This window comes from Perca flavescens, chromosome 12 (assembly GCF_004354835.1).
Source record: "Perca flavescens isolate YP-PL-M2 chromosome 12, PFLA_1.0, whole genome shotgun sequence".
Taxonomy (NCBI): Eukaryota; Metazoa; Chordata; class Actinopteri; order Perciformes; family Percidae; genus Perca; species Perca flavescens.
The window spans coordinates 16,485,724-16,505,460 of NC_041342.1; the positions used below are offsets into that span (position 1 = coordinate 16,485,724).

General features: G+C 39.9%; 1 protein-coding gene across 1 annotated transcript in view; it reads left to right on the top strand.

Moving 5' to 3' along the window:
- The window catches only part of obscnb (obscurin, cytoskeletal calmodulin and titin-interacting RhoGEF b), a 54,671-nt gene extending 38,029 nt beyond the window's left edge, over nucleotides 1-16,642 (top strand). The window contains 33 exon segments of the mRNA XM_028593100.1: nucleotides 500-766; nucleotides 1,001-1,276; nucleotides 1,380-1,652; nucleotides 1,943-2,233; nucleotides 2,496-2,525; nucleotides 3,038-4,384; nucleotides 4,735-5,016; nucleotides 5,168-5,249; nucleotides 5,362-5,483; nucleotides 5,697-5,894; nucleotides 6,024-6,056; nucleotides 6,161-6,259; nucleotides 6,380-6,598; nucleotides 6,772-6,805; nucleotides 6,922-6,974; nucleotides 7,118-7,216; nucleotides 8,431-8,487; nucleotides 9,280-9,419; nucleotides 9,720-9,920; nucleotides 10,031-10,107; nucleotides 10,191-10,361; nucleotides 10,458-10,617; nucleotides 10,822-10,938; nucleotides 11,096-11,260; nucleotides 11,368-11,526; nucleotides 11,616-11,793; nucleotides 11,913-12,026; nucleotides 12,196-12,363; nucleotides 12,570-12,672; nucleotides 12,779-12,908; nucleotides 13,087-13,180; nucleotides 13,373-13,415; nucleotides 14,096-16,642. Of these exon segments, the coding sequence (XP_028448901.1) occupies nucleotides 500-766; nucleotides 1,001-1,276; nucleotides 1,380-1,652; nucleotides 1,943-2,233; nucleotides 2,496-2,525; nucleotides 3,038-4,384; nucleotides 4,735-5,016; nucleotides 5,168-5,249; nucleotides 5,362-5,483; nucleotides 5,697-5,894; nucleotides 6,024-6,056; nucleotides 6,161-6,259; nucleotides 6,380-6,598; nucleotides 6,772-6,805; nucleotides 6,922-6,974; nucleotides 7,118-7,216; nucleotides 8,431-8,487; nucleotides 9,280-9,419; nucleotides 9,720-9,920; nucleotides 10,031-10,107; nucleotides 10,191-10,361; nucleotides 10,458-10,617; nucleotides 10,822-10,938; nucleotides 11,096-11,260; nucleotides 11,368-11,526; nucleotides 11,616-11,793; nucleotides 11,913-12,026; nucleotides 12,196-12,363; nucleotides 12,570-12,672; nucleotides 12,779-12,908; nucleotides 13,087-13,180; nucleotides 13,373-13,415; nucleotides 14,096-15,218 (6,905 nt within the window). The 3' untranslated portion in view covers nucleotides 15,219-16,642.
- Nucleotides 16,643-19,737: the final 3,095 nt, after the last annotated feature.

Genomic DNA, 19,737 nt, shown 5'->3' on the forward strand with positions numbered 1-19,737 from the left:
CACCCATCCATGCAGGCTGGCTGCTGTTGAATACCTTCTATTTACCTCCACTATTCCATCCCACCAAGCCCTGCCCCTAATCTTTAAGCACTAAAACTTCTAACCTCCATACACCTACATTATGAGTTTGGCATTTCTATCCACGTCTCACCCCCTCCTCTCTCACCAGCTGCCAGCACGTCTTGCCCTTGATTGTGACCAATTATCCTGAATTTCGACGGTTGGGCTTTTTGACCCCCTAATGATTTTTTAGAGCTCACATAGGACAATAAAGTGGTCAAAGCGGGCATTATATATATTTTAAGATGCTGTTTCAATGGCACATACAATTTGTACTGGACAATCCACAAAAACACAATAATATCATTCACACATGAACATCACTTCAACATGCTTTTGGGGGTTATAAAGCCCATACGTATGTCATTCATCATGCGATGCACTTATCTTTATATCTATGGCCAAGCCCTGAACCTCTGACCCCTGACCCCAACCTCAGATCCCACAGTTGAAGTGGTGAGCGAGATGGAGGACCTTTGGGTGCTCGAAAACCAACCAGCTGAGTTCATCTGCCAGTACTCTAGGCCAGTCAAGGCTCAATGGAAGAAAGACGGGCAGCCATTGCAGCCTGATGGCCGAAGGGTGGTAGTGGAGCAGGACTGGAATGTGGCTCGCTTGTACATTAGCCATGCGTCCGCTGAGGACAGGGGCACATATTCCTGTGAGACAGAGGGGACCTGTGCGGTCGCTTCACTTTATGTGGAAGGTGAGCTTCCCTCCACATGGAAAGAGCACCAACCTTTAGGGAGTCTCCTCTTCTCCCTCGTATCTTATAGTTACTGTATGTGTCCAGATAAATTGACCAATTACAGCTCATCATAAAGTTTGTGCCCTTTGTTGACAAATCCCAAATTATTTGACTTCCTAAACATTGCTGTCTTCTTAAAATCTTTTTTTTAATCGTCCTTTCTTTCTTAATTTTTCCATTTGTCTTCTACAGGCAAACCCATTCACATTGTCCAGGGCTTGGAGAATGTAGAAACCTTTGATGGAGGGGAAGCGCTGTTTGAGTGTGCCCTCTCTCGTCCTGAGAGCAAAGATTGCCACTGGTTCCTTGATGGAAAACAGGTGAAGGAATCCCCTAATGCTGAGATTGTGACATTTGAGAGCGGTCTTCGTCATCTGCTCCTGCTGAAAGAGTTGCGAGTGAAAGACAGTTGCACAGTTACCCTCAAAGCTGGCACAGCATCCACATCTGCCCAACTCTCTGTCAAAGGTGAGTCATGCTAATGAACACCCACAAAAGTTGTATTCATAGCATTATCTTGCCTGAATTATGCATTATAATGTGACAACATATTTTTAAAATTTCCTATAAGGCTGGCAGCTGGATGTTGTGAAGGGCCTTGAGGACAAGGTGGCTGCAGTGGGAGAGAAGGTAGAGTTTTGTGTTGAGCTCACCGAGCCTGTCCCTTCAGCAGAAGTAGCCTGGTATGCTAATGGCGTTGAGATTAAGTCCAGTGACCTCTGGGCTATGAGGGCTGACGGCTGTTCTTATCGCCTTGTCCTGAGAAAGGCACCTCTTTTGCCTCAGCAGGAAATTACATTTGCTGCTAGAGATGCTCTCTCTTTGGCCAAGCTCACGATCATCAGTAAGTGTTTGAAGAAGCTATTTAGACTTTTCTAATTATGTTTTTTAATTTAACTTTTTGTATCTTTATTTTTTAAAGCCCTGTGTTTGTAGGATGCAATTTTTTTAAAGTTGAATTTACAGAAAAATCTGAAGAATTCACACATAACCCTGGTTTAGTTATTATACTATCTTTCCACCCACCAGGTATTTAAAAATGTGTTCTGCGTTGCACCTGTAACATTGTAATCTGTGTAGTTCTGATTATTGTTCATACATGCATGTAACACCTGCTTATTTCCTTCCCAACAGCTGTACCTGATCCTCCAGAGGACCCAGAGGTCCTCAGTAAGACAGACAAGTCTGTCACCCTCTCTTGGTTCACTCCTCTACATGATGGAGGGAGTCCCATTCTGGGCTACAGGGTGGAGATGCGGCTGGTAGACAGTGCTCTCTATCTTCCATGTCATTCTGAACCTGTGTGCAACACAGAGTTTGTGGTTGAAAATCTTATCCCAGGGAGTGGCTACAGGTTTAGAGTGGCAGCCATCAATAGAGCTGGGATTGGAGAGCCTGTTGAGTTACCCCAGACTGTGCAGCTTGGTGAGTGGATGTGTGTGTTTTTAAATTAAATAATTTAGTTGAGTGTGCTTGTTTGCCAAGGCATTTTGCTTATTGCAATTTGGCTTAGTCCAGTGTGCAATTATTTAGTTAAAATAATAACATTTATTGTGTGGTCATACATAGACAGCTCTACAAATTTGCAGTGTTCTACCAGATTATTTGATAATAGTAGTGTAGAGAAATGTAGACGTTTACTAAACTGCTTTATGATGTGTGTGTTTGTTTTCTCATTGTTACACAGAGGCACCCATTCAGCCAACAATCTGCCCAGGTAAGACATTGTGTGTTTGTTGTGTAGGTTTTTTTGATTTATCCTGCAAGTTCTACTGTGGTTATACATCTCTGCACATTTATCCTTCTCAAACTAAATTTGAAGCCTTCAGGAATGTCTGGCATGCTAAGTTGGAATAAGTAGAAAATAACAAAAGATTCCCGGTGCAACACAGATGTCTTCTTACTTAATAGTTTTATTTCTTAAGGTGCATAACAGTGACTAACGTTGAAGATGTAACCTTACATCGAAATGAAAAGAAATAAAACTATTACGTAAGAAGACATCTGTGTTGCACTGGCAATTTTTTGTTATTTTATACTGTTGTGTCCTGCCTTGGTTGCACCGGATTGTTGTGGTCTGCAGAAGCGCAGAGACCTTTACTTTTTATTGGAATAAGTAGAGTTTTAGTCGATAGGGTCCGGCATCACAAGTAGGTTTTGTGCTGTGTGGGTACTGACAGTAACTTTTATAACAACATAGTAACACTAAAACCATTATTGTGGTTATAGGTATAGAGGCAAAACAGGTTGAGACTGAGATAATGGGGCAACCCAGTCTGCCTCCAGAAGCTGCTGAAGAAGGTGATGTCCATGAGCTATGGGAGGAATCGGCCAAGAAACGGCGCATGAGTCGAGAACCCACTTTGGACCCTATCACTGAACAACCTGAGGAGGACGGTAAAGGTGGTAAAAAAAAAACAGAAAGACAGAAAGAGCTGAAGGCCTCAGAGAAAGTGGAGATAAAATCAGTAGAGAAGGAGCAGGCCATTGCGTCTAAGAAGCAGACAGAGTCTAAATTGTACACCAGCTCTGAGGATGAGTCTGTTCCTGGGGGTTCAACGCTTGTCTCTTACCTCAAGAAGAGCAGCACGTCTACTGTTACAGCGACCAATGAGGCAGAGACTCTGACTACTGAGAGGTTCTTTGCACATTTCCAGATGACAGAGCAGAAATCAGTGCAGCAGACTAAAGTGGAAACAACCACAATTCAGCAGACAGATGCAAAACAGGTGTCTACAGGGGAGAGTAACATCATGGAGATCAGTAAAGAGGATGAGCCTGAGCTCAGAGATGCTGCCATTAAGATTCAAGCTGCCTTTAAGGGCTTCAAAGCCCGCAGGGACATGCGCCCTGTCTTTAAAGATGTCTTTAAAGACCAGACCAAAGAACCTAATGACACCATACATCTAGAATGTGTGGCAGAAGGTAAACCTGATAAAGTGCGCTGGCTAAAGGATGGAGAACCACTGACCGATGGCAAGCACCACCATATTGATATCTACAATGACGGTACTTGCTCACTGGTCATCCCTGCCATCACCACAAAGGACACTGGGGTTTACATTTGTGAGGTCACCAACAAGTTTGGAGTTACTTCTCATAGTGGTAAGGTCACAGTAGGAACGGCGAGAGAATCATCTGGGCGACGGCCACTGACCGTGGGCTACAGTGCCGACAGCGAGCCTGATAGCTCCTCAGGAAGTGAGATGGATGAGTCACTAAGGCAGGCAAGCAGACGTCTCCGGCGCCTGCTGCGCACACGTCTCCCACCAGATGTTGAGGAAGAACCATTTCTCAGCGCAGATGAGGGAGACCTTGGTCCTCCAGATCCCCACTCTTACCGGGAGGACGACAGTTTCATCTACATTCGCTTTGACTCAAGGGCAGAGGCTGAGGTTGCCTCAAAGAGGTTCCAGGAGATGTTTACAATCAGTGGGGTTCCTGTGGAGACCACCATCCTGGAGGCAGGGCCTCTCAAGGTGGAGCTACGAATTAGAAAGATGGGCTACACGCAAGATGGTACACAGACCCCGACACAAGATAGACAGCCTCCTGCCTTTCTGGCTGGAGCCCCCGGTAAGAAACACATGGAAGTGGTTGTTAGGATCAATGTACAGTTTGTATACACTTTCTAAATCATCGATAGATAACTTTAAAAAGTATCAGTTTTGTGACAACATCATGTATATTTTTTGCAAAAATATTCTTCATCATACAAGGGAATACTGCCACGTCAATTTAGATGTTACTCTACTTGCATTATTTTGCTCATTAGTTTACCAATTAGACATATATGCACATCCTTTAGTTGTTGAAGAACGCTTATCTGTAAAATAAAAGTGATGTACATAATGTGATGTCAGCCTTCTGTTTATGTTGTCATTTTTAACTTTTTGATTCTCTGACTTTTTTCTCTGGTTACCCAGCTGCCCCAGTTTTCTTGACAGAGCTACAAAGTCAGGATGTTCCAGACGGTTATCCAGTCAGCTTTGACTGTGTTGTGATTGGCAAGCCCCCTCCAACTGTTCGCTGGTATAAGGACGGAAAATTGCTGGAGGAGAATGACCATTACATGATCAATGAAGACCAGGAGGGCTGCCACCAACTCATCATTACCACTGTGCTGCCCACTGACATGGGTGTCTATCGTTGCACAGCTGAAAACAGCAGCGGCATCGCAGCCACTAAGGCTGAACTCAGGGTTGACAGTGAGTAAACATACATTACATGCGCGCACACACTCAAACTGGTTCTCACAAGACTAGGAAAATTACACAATCACATGTACATATTGACACACACATTGTCGCTGATTTCACTGAACACGGTTTAATGCTGTACATTAATCTTTTCCTTCAGTGTCTTGCAGCTCAGATTATGACACTGCTGCTGATGCCACTGAGACATCTTCCTATGTCAGTGCCAAGGGCTACATGTCCAGGTAAATTTACTATGAATGGTGTTTTATGGTGTTTAAAAATATGTGGAAAAATCCATTTTATAATATGATTAAGTACTGAATTCCTGAGGTGTGCTGTTCTCCCCTCGTGTAGGGAAACAGAGACATTTGAGTCGGTGGCTGAAGATGATCAGCTACCACAAGTTGTGGATGAGCTTCATGATGTTCATGTCAGTCCAGGTTCACCTATTGCTAAGATACAGCTCAAAGTAAAGGGTAAGTTTTTTTGTGATTAACATTTTCATTTTTATTTATAAAAACAAACAACAACCAAACGGGTAAAAGGTAAGTTCATTAACTAATATTAAAAGTATATTCATTTGAGGCAGCCAAATAACAGCTAATTGTAACTCTTAAAAATGAAGTCAACCCACAGAAAATTGCTTATGACTAAGGATTGTTGTTTCTGAAATACCTATCATCTTTCAGGCTTCCCCAAACCCAGAGTATACTGGTTCAAAGATGGCCACCCTCTGCGACCTTCAGAAAGGATTCTGTTGCTTACACAGAGAGATGTTCATGGAGTGGAGATCCTGGAGGTGAAGAAAGAAGATATGGGGGAGTATTCTGCTTACATCAGCAATGTAGCTGGTTCTGCTTACTCCTCTGCCCGCCTGATAGTTCTGAGTATGTATGCAAACACCTGGATTGTTGCCTACACAAAAAGCGCACAATAAATTTAAAATTGTAATTACTTTCAGCTTAAAAATGTATTGAGATATTTACAGATACAGTAACAACTGTATTTTTCAACAGGTCCGGGGGAGATGATGCCACAAGATAAAAGAGGTAACTACACGTTTATCCTACAAACTTGGCACAGGCATTTTAGTAGATATAATGATATTTTTTATAAGTGACTGTGCTTTTGTTTTTACACTATATTTTCACAGACCCCAAGGTGCCTCTGGTGCCACCCCGCTTCATTGAAAGGTTCAGCAACAGAAAGGTGAAACAAGGAGCCAGCATCACTCTTTCTGTCAAAGTAGAAGGTTTGTTTAAGTTAACTCTGTGATTGTTTTAACATCCTTTAATACCTACAGTAATCTATTGACTTCCAAAACGTTTCATCTTGTGTTAAAAATTCTCAATACTTAATGTTACTTTTTCAGGCTCTCCACCTCCTATGGTCTCCTGGCTAAAGGAGGAATCAATGGAAGATGTCCTGTGGATCAAGGCTGATACCAAGGGATACAAAATAGCAAGCTCTGGGCGCCAGCACAGCCTCATCTTGATGGACGTGGGCACAGAATACACTGGCACCTACACCTGCATTGCCACAAATAGAGCAGGACAGTCCATCTGCACTGCCCACCTAGAGGTTGATGACAGTAAGGAAAGCAAAATCATCTAGACACTCTATATAGAAATTATAATTGACTTTTGAGTTTATTCATAACCTAGTAGACACTTAGTAGAGTGAAAACTTCGTAACACCTTACTTTGTCTCCTGCGTGTGATTGTAATTATTAATTACCATATGTGTCTACCCCTTATTTACTAGTACCACAACCAAAAAAAGAGACCAAAGCCTCAGAGTAAGTTTTTCTTTGAGGAATTTTCAGATTCAGAATGTCATTGCACATCAAAAAGGCTTGTACAGTATATTTTTAAATACATGCATATGGGAAATTGTAACATTTATTCTCCTCAGGGTTCTTGGAATTACAGTTAGTCCTCCAGAAGAGGAAGCTGGCAGAGGAAAAGGTGAGACATATCACCTCATACACTGGAATATTGTTTATAGTAGCATATAAAGTATTGTCTGTTATTTATAGTAACATTACTTATTTGTAGTAATAAATACTGCAATATTTATGCTGTTTTTTCCTCTTTTTGTGTCCCTTAAGAGGGTAAAATGCCCTACCTAGGTGAAGTAGGTACAGAGGAATTCCTCATGAAACTCACCTCCCAGATTACTGAAATGGTATCAGCCAAGATTACGCAAGGTAAGTGTATGTTATGGACCATTCTGTCTATGCAATTCAATATTCAATTAGTTGATTTTAATTTGAAAGAAATTATAGTTTCAGTTTAAAGGTACTTTCTACTAGAAGTACTGTTATATTTAATAATGTTAAAATATATCCAGGTGGCATTTCAGACAGATGGATTAACGGTAAGAAGCCTAACTTGAGTTAATTCAAGTGTTTCGACAAACCAAGTTTAGCATAACATAACCAGGCTTAGTCAAGTTGTTTAAACCCTGATAAAGCAATGATTTAGTTGGCATTTGACTGCAGCCCCCATTAAGCTTTGACAGCATTTAGGCATTCAGTTCAGTAGTAGATAGCCCATTGGGCTTATTATATGGACACATAAACACAGGAAGATGTTCCAGCTCCGGACTTTGGCTATCTGTAAAAAGGTAAACACTAAACCTGCATGTACAACTATTACCCAGTACTGATAGGTACCTGTATTCTTAAAGTGGGATGACATATGATTCCATGTAGTGTGCGGAATTATTAATTCTTTCATCATAAATGCGGCAAGCTAACTGTGACCAGATAACATACTGTAGGTCAGAGATAGGTAACCAAGGCTAATGATCCCTAAAACGATATACTGTAGGTTTTCATTCCACACCTTACTAGGTGATATAAAAGGTGAGGAAGCCTTCACCCAGAGGGAAACCCTATCTCTTAAATCAACCGCTGTTGTCTGTGGTTGAAATACAAATCTGCAGGTTGCCTATCTCTTTGCTAAATTAGACTGAGCAGTAATCTTATGTTTTGCATTTGAGACAAGCAGGCTGCGATTAATGGCTTTGCTTGTTATTAATGCTAAAGATGCTGAAAGTAATCCACACATTATGTTGGATACAGTGCTTCAGTTTAGTGTTTTGTTACTTGGCAGTCAGGTTTGGTTAGTTTCAGTGAATTCATTCTGATTATTCAAGAATTTTGAAAGTGTTGTTTAAAGTTTTTAAGCACTTCAATTCTTGAATTAGAATTCACTTTCCAATAGATTTGAGGATGACACCAAACTTGAGTGTTCCTTTTCTGCTCTTGTCAGTGCTTGTTTTTCAGCATGTTTTGCTTTATCCATGAGTATATGTCTTCTCATTGCTTCATACAGACATTTCTCTACCACCTTTACATTCATCACTTTAGAAATCCAACCAATTAAATGCTCATCCAATCATTAATTTGTTATTCAGACAGCTTACAGAATCAGGAAGTGCTCCAGTGGATGAAATCTTGGCCCAAAACTACCAGTATGTATCCCAAGTGCTTCAGATTCACAATTAATATACTTTTTTCCCCCATCGAGTTATGCATACAGATGATTTGTGGAAACACTTTTTGAGAGTCCTTTTACACACAGGATAAACAAACACCAATAACGTCATGCATTATGTTTGAAGGTGCAGCCACAACAGTTTCCTCTTTTTCTGTGTTAGCATTATAATTTTTAAAAAGTCTAATTGAAATGGATTTCAACATGATTTTTAAATGACTACAAAGTCTCACCAACTTATAGCTGGAATACATGCTCACCAACAGACATGTATGTGGACAGCTCAGATAATAAGCGTTATCTGTACTGTAGCTTTTTCTTGCATGTTGCCAAAATACTAACACACAGCAAAGCATTTATAGTAAAATGATTGTTGTGGAATTATTTTCATTTTTCTTTTCTTTACATTGCGAATAAATGTAATTCGTTTGAACTAACATCTAAAACGATATATAGGGGTAGTGCTCTAAATGTTTGGATGAACATTACCAAGTAAATAAAGCACCAGTAGATGCCAGTACAGTGTCAGTTAGTGCTTTAAATGTGACTGGTCTTGCCTCAGCCGGGCTCTGACAAACTGGGCACTAATAACTGCTACCAAATTCAAGCCAAACACTTATTTCTTTTCATCTAGCGAAGTTAAGCATGGACATTTCTAACCATAGTACATAACAGTGAAAATTAAGTTTAAAAGAGTGATAGATTATTGTAATGGTACATGCTCTATTTTTTCACACAATTGACCTGTCTTCCATCCTTGCTTCCCCAGCTTCATTACGCGTACCAGGTGTTGACAGTGATGATGAGACCAAGACTCCTTCTCCATCACCTCATCATGGTCGCTCTCGTCCTCCTTCCCTCATTGCTGACTCCTCCTCTGAGTCTGATGAGGGGGATGCCAGGGGAGAGGTGAGATATAGATATTCTCAGTGTGATACTTTGTTGGAGAGAATGTTTCACTATAAACAATTTTTTTTGTATTGGTCATAAATATGGGGAAGACACCCTTAAACAGGTACCACTTAAAAAATGTCATCTGGTACAGATTTGAACGGTACATTTTAAATGATAGATTCACATTATTTCAAGTCTGTCTTAAAACAATATTCACATTCCCATATGTTTTTTTTATGTTTGTGCTGGGTGTAATCATTCATCCTGTTCATACTGGCCAGTAAAAGATCCCTCCCTAATGTCATATTCTTACAGATGTTTGACATCTACGTGGCAACGGCTGACTACAACCCCACCAAAGCAAGCAAAGAATCCATCTCTCTAAAGGAGGGACAGTATGTTGAGGTTTTGGACTCAGCTCATCCACTCAAATGGTTAGTCAGGACCAAACCCACCAAAACTACACCATCCCGCCAAGGTTGGGTCTCACCTGCCTACCTGGACAAGAAACTCAAAGTACGTCTTAAAAATAAAGCCACTGATCCACCAACATAACCTTTAATAATTAATTGTCTTGACGCCTTTGAACATTTTTAGAGTAATTGTAAAAATGTGTAATCTTCCAGCTCTCTGCTGATACAAGTGACCTTCCAGAGACAAGTGTAGAGGAGGTGTCTGAGGGTGAATACAAGAGGAAATTATTGTAAGTAAAGGATGTCTACACTCACTTACCAAATACTGGAACTAAAGGACGTACCATAACCAACTATTATACCATGTCCCTAGCCAACTGATCCAAGACCTGATAAATGGTGAATCACAGTTTGTAAAAGAAGTAGACTTCTTTACATCCCATCACATGAAGCATGCAGACAGCCCTGATACACCGCCTGATGTCAGCAGCCAAAAGGAAGCCATATTCAGGAACATTGATGATATCAAGTCCTTCCATAGCAAGTGAGCTCACCTCTTCTGGAAAAAAATTTAATTAAAGACAATGAGATTAACCGTGAGATTTTCAATGCATTAACTTCCCCACAATTTTGTTCTTAGGGCATTCCTCCCAAAGTTGAACGACTGTGACACAGATGACGACGTAGCCATGTGCTTCCTGAAGAACAAGGACGGCTTCGAGAAGTACCTCCAGTATCTTGTCGGTCAGAGTCAGGCTGAATCTGCTGTCAGTGACAAGGCTGTTCACAGCTTCTTTAAGGTAACACCACAACTTAACATTGTTACCATACTTTTAAAAAAATGTTGCCAGCCTATTTAAAGCTGTAATTTCTTTGGTAACTTACTACTATATACTTGTATTTGCTACCTTGTAAATACTTTGTCTTTAGGGTGACTGTGACAGGACTCTGCAACAGTATAAGTATTTAAATAAAAAAAAAATCTTCCTTTCGTTACATTGTAGGAGTACACAGAGAAAGTACAAGCCAGTGCAGACCCTGCAGATCCCCCTGTACGCAGCATCAACGCCAGCCTCCAACAACCACTGGAGAGGATTCAGAAGTACAAGGCCGTCCTCAAGGTGACAGCTTTGACACACAATATGACTGCACTCTAATGAGGTTCAATTATCTGCATTACAGATAGGAATACAGCACTCGCATGTGTAAGGGATTTGGTTTTAGACCTGTATCACCGTCACCACACTCTTATTAAAATCTCTTCTCCAACGTCTTCAGGAGCTCATCCGAAACAAGGCAAAAAATGGCCAGAACTGCTGCCTACTGGAAGAAGCTTATGCCATGGTGTCTGCGCTCCCTCAGCGCTCTGAGAATACCCATCATATCTCCATGATCGAGAACTATCCTGCCACACTGGAAGCATTAGGAGAGCCAATGAGACAGGTAGGTGGAGTTACTCTGACATTCCTGATTGGTACACTGATTATAGGCATAATTGTGTTTGTTTGATTTTTTTTCTGTATGTTTTTTTTTTTTTGATTTGAAACCAGGGACCCTTCCAAGTGTGGGAAGGGGCTCCAGGAATTAGGACGTCCTCTAGAGGTCACCACCGGCACGTCTTCCTGTTTAAGAACTACTGTATAATCTGCAAACCGAAGAGAGACAGCAACACTAATACACAAGCATATGTCTTTAAGAACATGATGAAGGTAAGACTTTGTGTAATCACACATTTCTTTCTTCTTTATCATAATCTTTCCTGACCAGCAGCCTAAATGATGTTTTCGTTTCGTTGCAGTTGAATAACATTGATGTGAATGAGTCAGTGGAGGGTGATGACCGTGCCTTTGAGATCTGGCATGAACGCGAGGACTCTGTGAGGAAATACACCTTGCAGGCCCGAACTGTTAACATCAAGAACTCATGGCTGAGAGACTTTAGAGAACTGCAGCAGCGATACAGCATGCCTGCATGGAGTGAGTGAAACACACACACACACACAGTCTAACTGTTTTCTCTCTTTTATCACTCAAAATGTATTTTGATATTCTCCTACTTTCAAATACCACCTTTTGTAATTAATCTCCTTTTACAGGTCCTCCTGACTTTGATGAAATTCTGGCAAACTGCACAGCAGAGCTGGGACAGACTGTTAAGCTGGCCTGCAAAGCCACTGGAGTACCCAAACCTGCCATCACTTGGTATAAGGGTATGCCATTTGCATGTTTTTTGAGTAATTTGCTCTATTAGACAATACATAGACAATGGGGGGGGGGGTTAATGGCCCATATCACTGAGTGACAGACTAACTTTTGTATACAAACTGTATCTGAGGCCAAATGTGTTTCATCAATGTGTGGTTTACTTGTTGGATGTAGATGGACGTACAGTGGAGGCAGATCCTCATCACATCATCATTGAGGACCCTGATGGTTCCTGCACACTGATCTTGGATAACATGACAGCAGATGATTCCGGCCAGTACATGTGCTTTGCCTCAAGCTCGGCTGGCAATGCCAGCACTCTTGGCAAGATCACTGTACAGGGTAAGTGGCAAAACAGTGTAATAGTGAATGCTTTAATTTATACTTAGTTATAATGCAACACAGAAAATATCACTAATTTGTCACACTGTACTTAGGCCAAAATTAAAGACCTTTTGGAATTAAGTAATACATTTTTGTGAAGCCAATTTATTTTAATTAGATATTATTCTTCAAACATGTACTATATGTTGACATATTTCTTGTAGTGCCTCCTCGCTTTGTGAATAAAATGAGGAATACTACATTTGTTGCTGGTGAGGACGCTCAGTTCACCTGCGTCATACAGAGCGCCCCCAACCCCAAGATCAGGTATGACATTTGCAGAACATTTTAAGTAAATTCAGGAGGTCCTTTGAAACTTCTGTTGCATTGTGTTGACCTCTTTTTCTCTTCTCTGGCTGTGTTTACGGTCCAGGTGGTTCAAGGATGGCAGGCTGCTGACTGACCAGGAAAAGTATCAGACCTACAGCGAGCTCCGCAGTGGGGTTCTGGTCTTGGTAATAAAAAACCTGACAGAGAGAGACCTGGGACACTATGAGTGTGAGGTTGGTTGACATTCAAAAATCGTACTTGATTCACACACTTTATTATAGTGTTATTTAAACTAATATGTAGAGAAGGGAAAGTATAAACGTTAACTGTAAGTCAGTTGATATCAATTAGCAACAATAAGTCATCTTTGGCTCTTTAAGACTCTAAAAATATATTCTCTGCTTTTGCCAGTTGTCCAACCGTCTGGGCAGTGCCAAGTGTGCTGCTGATTTAGTTCCACTGTCTGCTGTGTCTCGCACTGGTGAGCAGGCCATCACTATTGAAGGTAAGAACACTGACTTTATGCACTAATATGCACCTTTTTCAGGTTCTGAATAATAATGCTTTTAATGCAGGTTTAAATACACACAAGGAGTTGATGCGTCTTTCACTCTAGCTGGGATTTATTTTTTTTTTACTATAAAGAAATGCTCTTATTTTGTCTGTTAAATCTCATTTGTTTCTGCTTCCCCCATAGTTACTGAGCAGGAGACTAGAATACCAAAGAAAACCATCATCATGTAAGTGTGGAGGCTAAAATTATCTTTGTATCTAAAGCATGTCTGTTGCCTGGTTGTACTTCAGATCATCCTCTAGACAATTTTGACTCTGTATTACATGTCCTAATTACAGTACTTCTGTAAGAAATGTTACTTTTTGATACAGATGCACTCAGTGTTTTATTTTTGCAATTGCTGTGTTGATATTTCTTGCTAAAAGATAAAATGGACTTAAAGGCAATTTGGTGTGTGTGCTTCTCTTTCTCTATGGCTCTGTGTATGCATTGTCATGTTGTATTTAAAGCCTGAGTGCAAATGATTCTATCACAAGGATGTTGAAAGGATGGGCTGTCTTCACCAGGGTGCTGTCTTCTTTAACTAACAACTTTGTTATTGCAGCTCCTCACACAGCATTTGTATTTCAGTCCCACACGTCTTACTGTAGCAACACAATAGGCAGTGCAACAAGCTTATGGTGGTATGTGGGATGCGCTTACTTGACATCAGACTTTCCTTTCTAGGTTTTGGGGCATCAGCTTTTCCTATTTAGTTACATAACTCTGTGTCACTTATACTGGTGGATTATGAGTGGTGGTGTAGCACACCAGCTTCAGTTATCGGAGTCAGAACTGCATGCAGCCTGCTATCTCTTTGTCTATAGCTCTAATCTTGTCTGTGTTGTCTGTTTCTCTTGACTCCAGTGAGGAGACTATAACCACTGTGGTGAAGAACCCACGTATGAGGAGGCACAAGTCCCCCGGCTTAACTGTTGCTGGAGCCCACCGCTCGGAGACCTCCACCCCAGAGCCCCCCACAGCCAGGCCGAGGAGGATGCCCACTCCAAGAAAGACCACCATCCCAACCCTCTATGTTACTGAGCCCCAGGGTGCTGGAGCCAGGGCCATGGAGAGCAAGCCCAGGTGGGTTGAGGTAGAGGAGGTCATTGAGTATAAGGTCAATAAATCTCCCAGGCTGCCCAGGAGGAGAGGTATCTCACCGGCAGGGTCTGATCGTGCAGCCACTCCTTCCAGACCCAAAAGGTCTCAGCCGGAAAAAAACCCAAACGCTAACAATTCCAACAACAAGCTGGTGGAGCAGGCCCAGCTGCAGGGAGACATCAGCAGCCAGCCGCTCTCCTGGGACGAAGAGGAGGGTAATGTTTCCTCTGTCTCTGTCTCTGGAGTCACTGGAGAGCCACATGAGCTCTCATCTGTCCTCACTCCAGCTGGAGAGGACAGCGAGGACATGGATGATGAACAAACCGTCATCTTTGAACCTGATGATGAAGATGATGATGATCACAATTCACTTGGAAAGCAGGAGCCTAAGATTCTGACACAAGGAGGCCGTGTTCTGACCCTCGAAGACTTGGAGGATTACGTCCCAGAAGAAGGAGAGACTTACGGTTCCTCCAGCACCCACAGCCCTGCTGCGGAAAAGCCCTGTGAGATCTCCGTGCTCCAAAGGGAGATCGGCGGGTCCACAGTGGGACAGCCGGTGCTCCTCAACGTGGGGCGGCCTGTCGTGGTCCCGAGGCAGAGGAGCGGCTTCTTCAGCCGCTTCAGGGATCATCTCTCCAGCAGCCTTTTCTCATCTGCTGTCCCCCAAGCCAGCGGAGCCCAGTCCAGGACGGAAAGGCATGTCCCCATCCAAGTGAGCCACGCAAAACTGGAAGTGAAGCCTTCATACTGCTCAGAGGTGCAGAGAGTTGAGGGTGGGCAGCAGAGCTTTAAAACCAAAGTGTCAACTCAGACCTACGGCTACACGTCAGTGGGCAACCCAGTCACTCTTCAAATTAGTGATAACCTTTATCAGAACCAATAGTAGCAACTAATTTTAATCTGGTACCACAAACCCTCTGAGTCTTAAATGGGGACATTTCTACTTACATGAGGAATAAGACATATCCTAACCTAAAGTATATTTACTGCATTTGACAAACCATTCCATTTTGAAGCTGCCTTTCAGAAAATAGGCTCATCCTCTGAGTTTTTTTCTTGACAAATGGTTCGAGTCAGATTGCCTTTTTAGACTAGGCAAGTTGGAAAATATGTCACTGTAAGCATGCATCAGTCCCACTTACACTTGCTTTATGACATGGAATATGTGTTGTACAATATACATGGTGGACAGAAAAAAAAGGAAATTAAGGTTTGACATTTTACTGAAGAACAATGTCATCGTCTTTTGTTGACTTAAATTGTATTTAAAGAAATACGTTTCACCTCAACACACCTTCACAAAATCATGAACCTTGACTCACCAATATTAACTGATCCAGGCATTATCCTTAGTGATGACTCATATATACAAAAACAAATAGTTATACAGTATATTTAGGTATATATATTTTTTCGGTTTCACCTTTGTACCTTTTTAGAAATGTTACCTTTTGCACTTTAGCAGTGCTTTAGATTCCTGGAGCAGCAAATGTTGGAGTTAATGACTATTAGTGATGCCATGTTTCTAGTTCAATATTGCTATAAGTTCATTTAAATATGCAACACTGATGATGTACAATTAACAACAGAACGTTGGTGATCGTTGTGATCGCTGTTTAAGTTTCATCAAAGATCTGCGGTCAAAATATAGTCAGTTTGGCAAAATCACAGATAAATGCTCTACTACTTTGGTTATTTGTGAATAACTTGTTGGTGAGCAGCTTGAACAAACATGGCCTTTCTACGAGCAGATCATGTTGAAGGTGAACCTGTTTCACATCAGATCTCTGTGTTTGACTGCATTTGTGTCATTTATTATTATTGTGAAACAGATGTTTCTACCATTAATTGAATGTAATGCTCAGCTTTACAGACATGTTTGTGTATGTTAATGCAGTGAAATCACCTGTGAATTCACAGGATATCACAGGGTCAGTCATATGTTAGTGATAGATGTTTAGATGAGTGACTGCATGTATTTGCTTTTCCAAGGCAATGTGTTTATCCAGTGTAACCACATCTGTAATGTTGTATTTGATTGCGAGCAAATGTTTGTGCAAAGTACTTGAGCTCACAGAATTTACTACCTTTTCAATTCAAAAAGTGACTACAATTTAGTAACTGCTCACTTAAAGATTTGTGGTGTTTGTGTTGCTTTTAAAGGTCTTTTGGTCAGCTACAAGGATCATGTTATGTATTAATATTAAAGCACTAACCGATTGTAATTGCTTGTACTTTACATGTGTAGTTTTTGGGAAACATGTTTGAGTACTCAGTGTTAATAAATAGATGTACTGCAAATAATAACTATGGCCAGTTTCTTTCACAATTCTTATTTATAGCACACATTCTAATAATTGTATTGTAACATACCATATTTATTTAAGTTTTAACAGACAATGTCTTGTTACTGCTGGATGTTTAAAGGACTTCAGAAATACATCATATTTTTCCACAACATAGATATTGTTATAAGAGCTGGTTATTGTAGAATGGCAAACCACAGGACTGCACGGATCTTAATAAGTATGATGAACATTTGCACAACTCATTACTTAGTTTAATTGGATACTTTAAGAAATAACTGTTTGTGGAATTTTTTATATCAACTTAATCATTTTCATTGTAACGGAAAAGAAAACATACCAAATTAAATGATATATACTATCACTTATTTATGAACTTTAGGCATACTATTACATTTTTATGACATACTGTATACTATGGCTTTTTATGGCAAACTATATATTATGAAACTTTTTATGACATACTATACTTTGACTTTGTATGGCATATTATATTATAAAACTTTATGACATACTATACTAATTTTTTTTTTAACAACGTTTTATGACATTTTTCATGACATTCTATACTATGCCAAATGTATGGCACATTACACTATGAGGTTCAAGCTGCTGCTGTGGTGGTATTGGGGTGTTGTTTTCTTGTGCATTAAAGTTGAAGTCTGTTAATTTTTTGACTAACATCACTACCATGATTAATATTAAAAACATCAATATGATAAGAAAGCCTCCTAATCACACCCTGATTACAGTGAAGAGAATACAGTTACTCTCTGACTCTACAGCCTATCCATCCAGTTGTTGCACAGATCTATGCTATCTGTCAGGTCATCTCCAAATTTGTGGTTGTCTACTACAAGATTCAGATTCAGATTCACTTTATTAGCCATTTGCAATGTAACCCACATTGGAAAAAATGTGCAAGTAACTCAAAGTGCAAAGTCAACACATAAGAGGACACAACATAAAAACAGACAAACAAAGCCACATAAAACCTCAATATTAAAATGCTCAATATTAAAATGCTGTACAATAAAATCCATACATAAATTTAAAGTGCCTAGTTTAAGGTGCTTTGTTCAAAGCAATCACAGCTTGTGGAAAGAAACTGTTTAAATGGCGATCAGTAGAACATTTGGCAGAACGATACCTTCTCCCTGTGGGAAGCATCTCAAAGAAAGCCCCTGCTGGATGGCCTGAGGCATCATTAGCCAGTTGTAAAGCTCGATTTAATAGTCTAGCTTTATATGTGAACTCCACTGTGTGTGGATGAGACATCCAAGGAGATCAAGGAAATTCTGGTCCAGTACGACTGACCCTGCTAGTTGCCGATCCATTGCAACAAGTCCAAGGAGTTCATTATGATTTTTTTATGACATACTATGCTATGACTTTTTATGCCATATTATACTATGATTTTTTTTATGACAGACTATACTTTGACTTTTTATGACTTTTAATGCCATACTATACTATGCCCTTTTTTATGACATACTATACTATGAATTTTTATGTCATTTTTATGACATACTATACTATGACTTTTTGTGATATTTTATGACATACTATACTATGACTTTTTATGACTATTTATGACATACTATACTATGACTTTTTGTGACATTTTACAACATACCATACTACAAATATTTTATAACATTTTTATGACATACTATATTATGCCATTTTGAGACATTTTTATGGCATACTATACTATGTTACTATACTTTGACTTTTTTGTTACTTTTTTCAACATACTAAACTATGAGCTTTTTGTTTTCAGTAATGTGAACAATAAATACAATGGCGAACCAGTGCATTATGAGCTTCACAAACAAGCAGCCCAGTGAGATAACTGCTAGAAATAAATTGAAGATTGAAGGTTGAGGGTTCAACTCCTCAATACTCGAAAAAAAATGTCTTCCTCGTAAAAGACTTTTTCGACATACTATACTGTGACTGTTAAGGACATAATATACTATGACATTTTATGACTTTTTTCAACATACTATACCATGACTTTTTATTAATTTTTTTCGACATACAGTACTATGCTATGACTTTTTTCAACATAGGGCCTACGATATATACTATGACTTTGTCATCACTTTTTTTCGACATAGTATATTATGACTTTTTTTATTACTTTTTTAGACATGCTTAACTATGACTACAGCTCACAACATAATGGGGTATCTCAGTTAATAAACATGCATTTTCTTGGTATGTAGCCTACATATCTAAGAAATAATATTACAAGACATGGAGTGAGTTTCGTGTGGGACCAACTTTAATTTTCAGAATTAAAGCATTATTTTGGAAAATGCACCCACTGAACTTGTGAAAAACTTTGTGAAAAGGTATTTTTCATTGCATGGCACTACTAAACAAATTATTTGGAGCTGCTGCCACAGGCTTGAACGAAAGTTATGGTACACTTTATGGTAAGGGTACATGAATTATGAATTCATGCCTGAATTAATTCATGATTTGTGCATTACTTCATTCCTTTATATCTTATGAATCATCAGGAATTGACATGAGTTCATAGCCTCTCATTCATGACCAACACATAAACTAAAGCATTAGGTAAGGTTGGTACATTATTATGCACAAGTTGTGTTCAAGTTAGAATTTGCGCAGTGATGAACACATTTTTTTGCAGAAAAATAAATAATCATGATCATGCTTAATAAATAATTCTTAATGGCCTTGCCCATGTACCTAATGCTTTAGTTGTGTTGTTCATGTATGAGGTCACGAATGACAGACTATGAACATGTCAATTCCTGATGATTCATGGGATATTAAGGAATGTAGTAATACATAAATCATTTATTACATAATGCGTAATAATACATACATCAATTAATTCATGCGTGAATTCATGATAATTTAACAGAAACGCCACGCTCACGCCATGCAGCCAGTGTGCAGCCGGCCTAGTCGTTAAAACGAGACAAATAAGAAGAGGCATTGCAACGTTTACAAATATACATTGTAACGCTGGCTGCACAGATTATGCAGACTACGATTGACACACACAAATTGTTAACATCATATGCTGGACGCTTTATTAGTCTTTCTACATGGGTT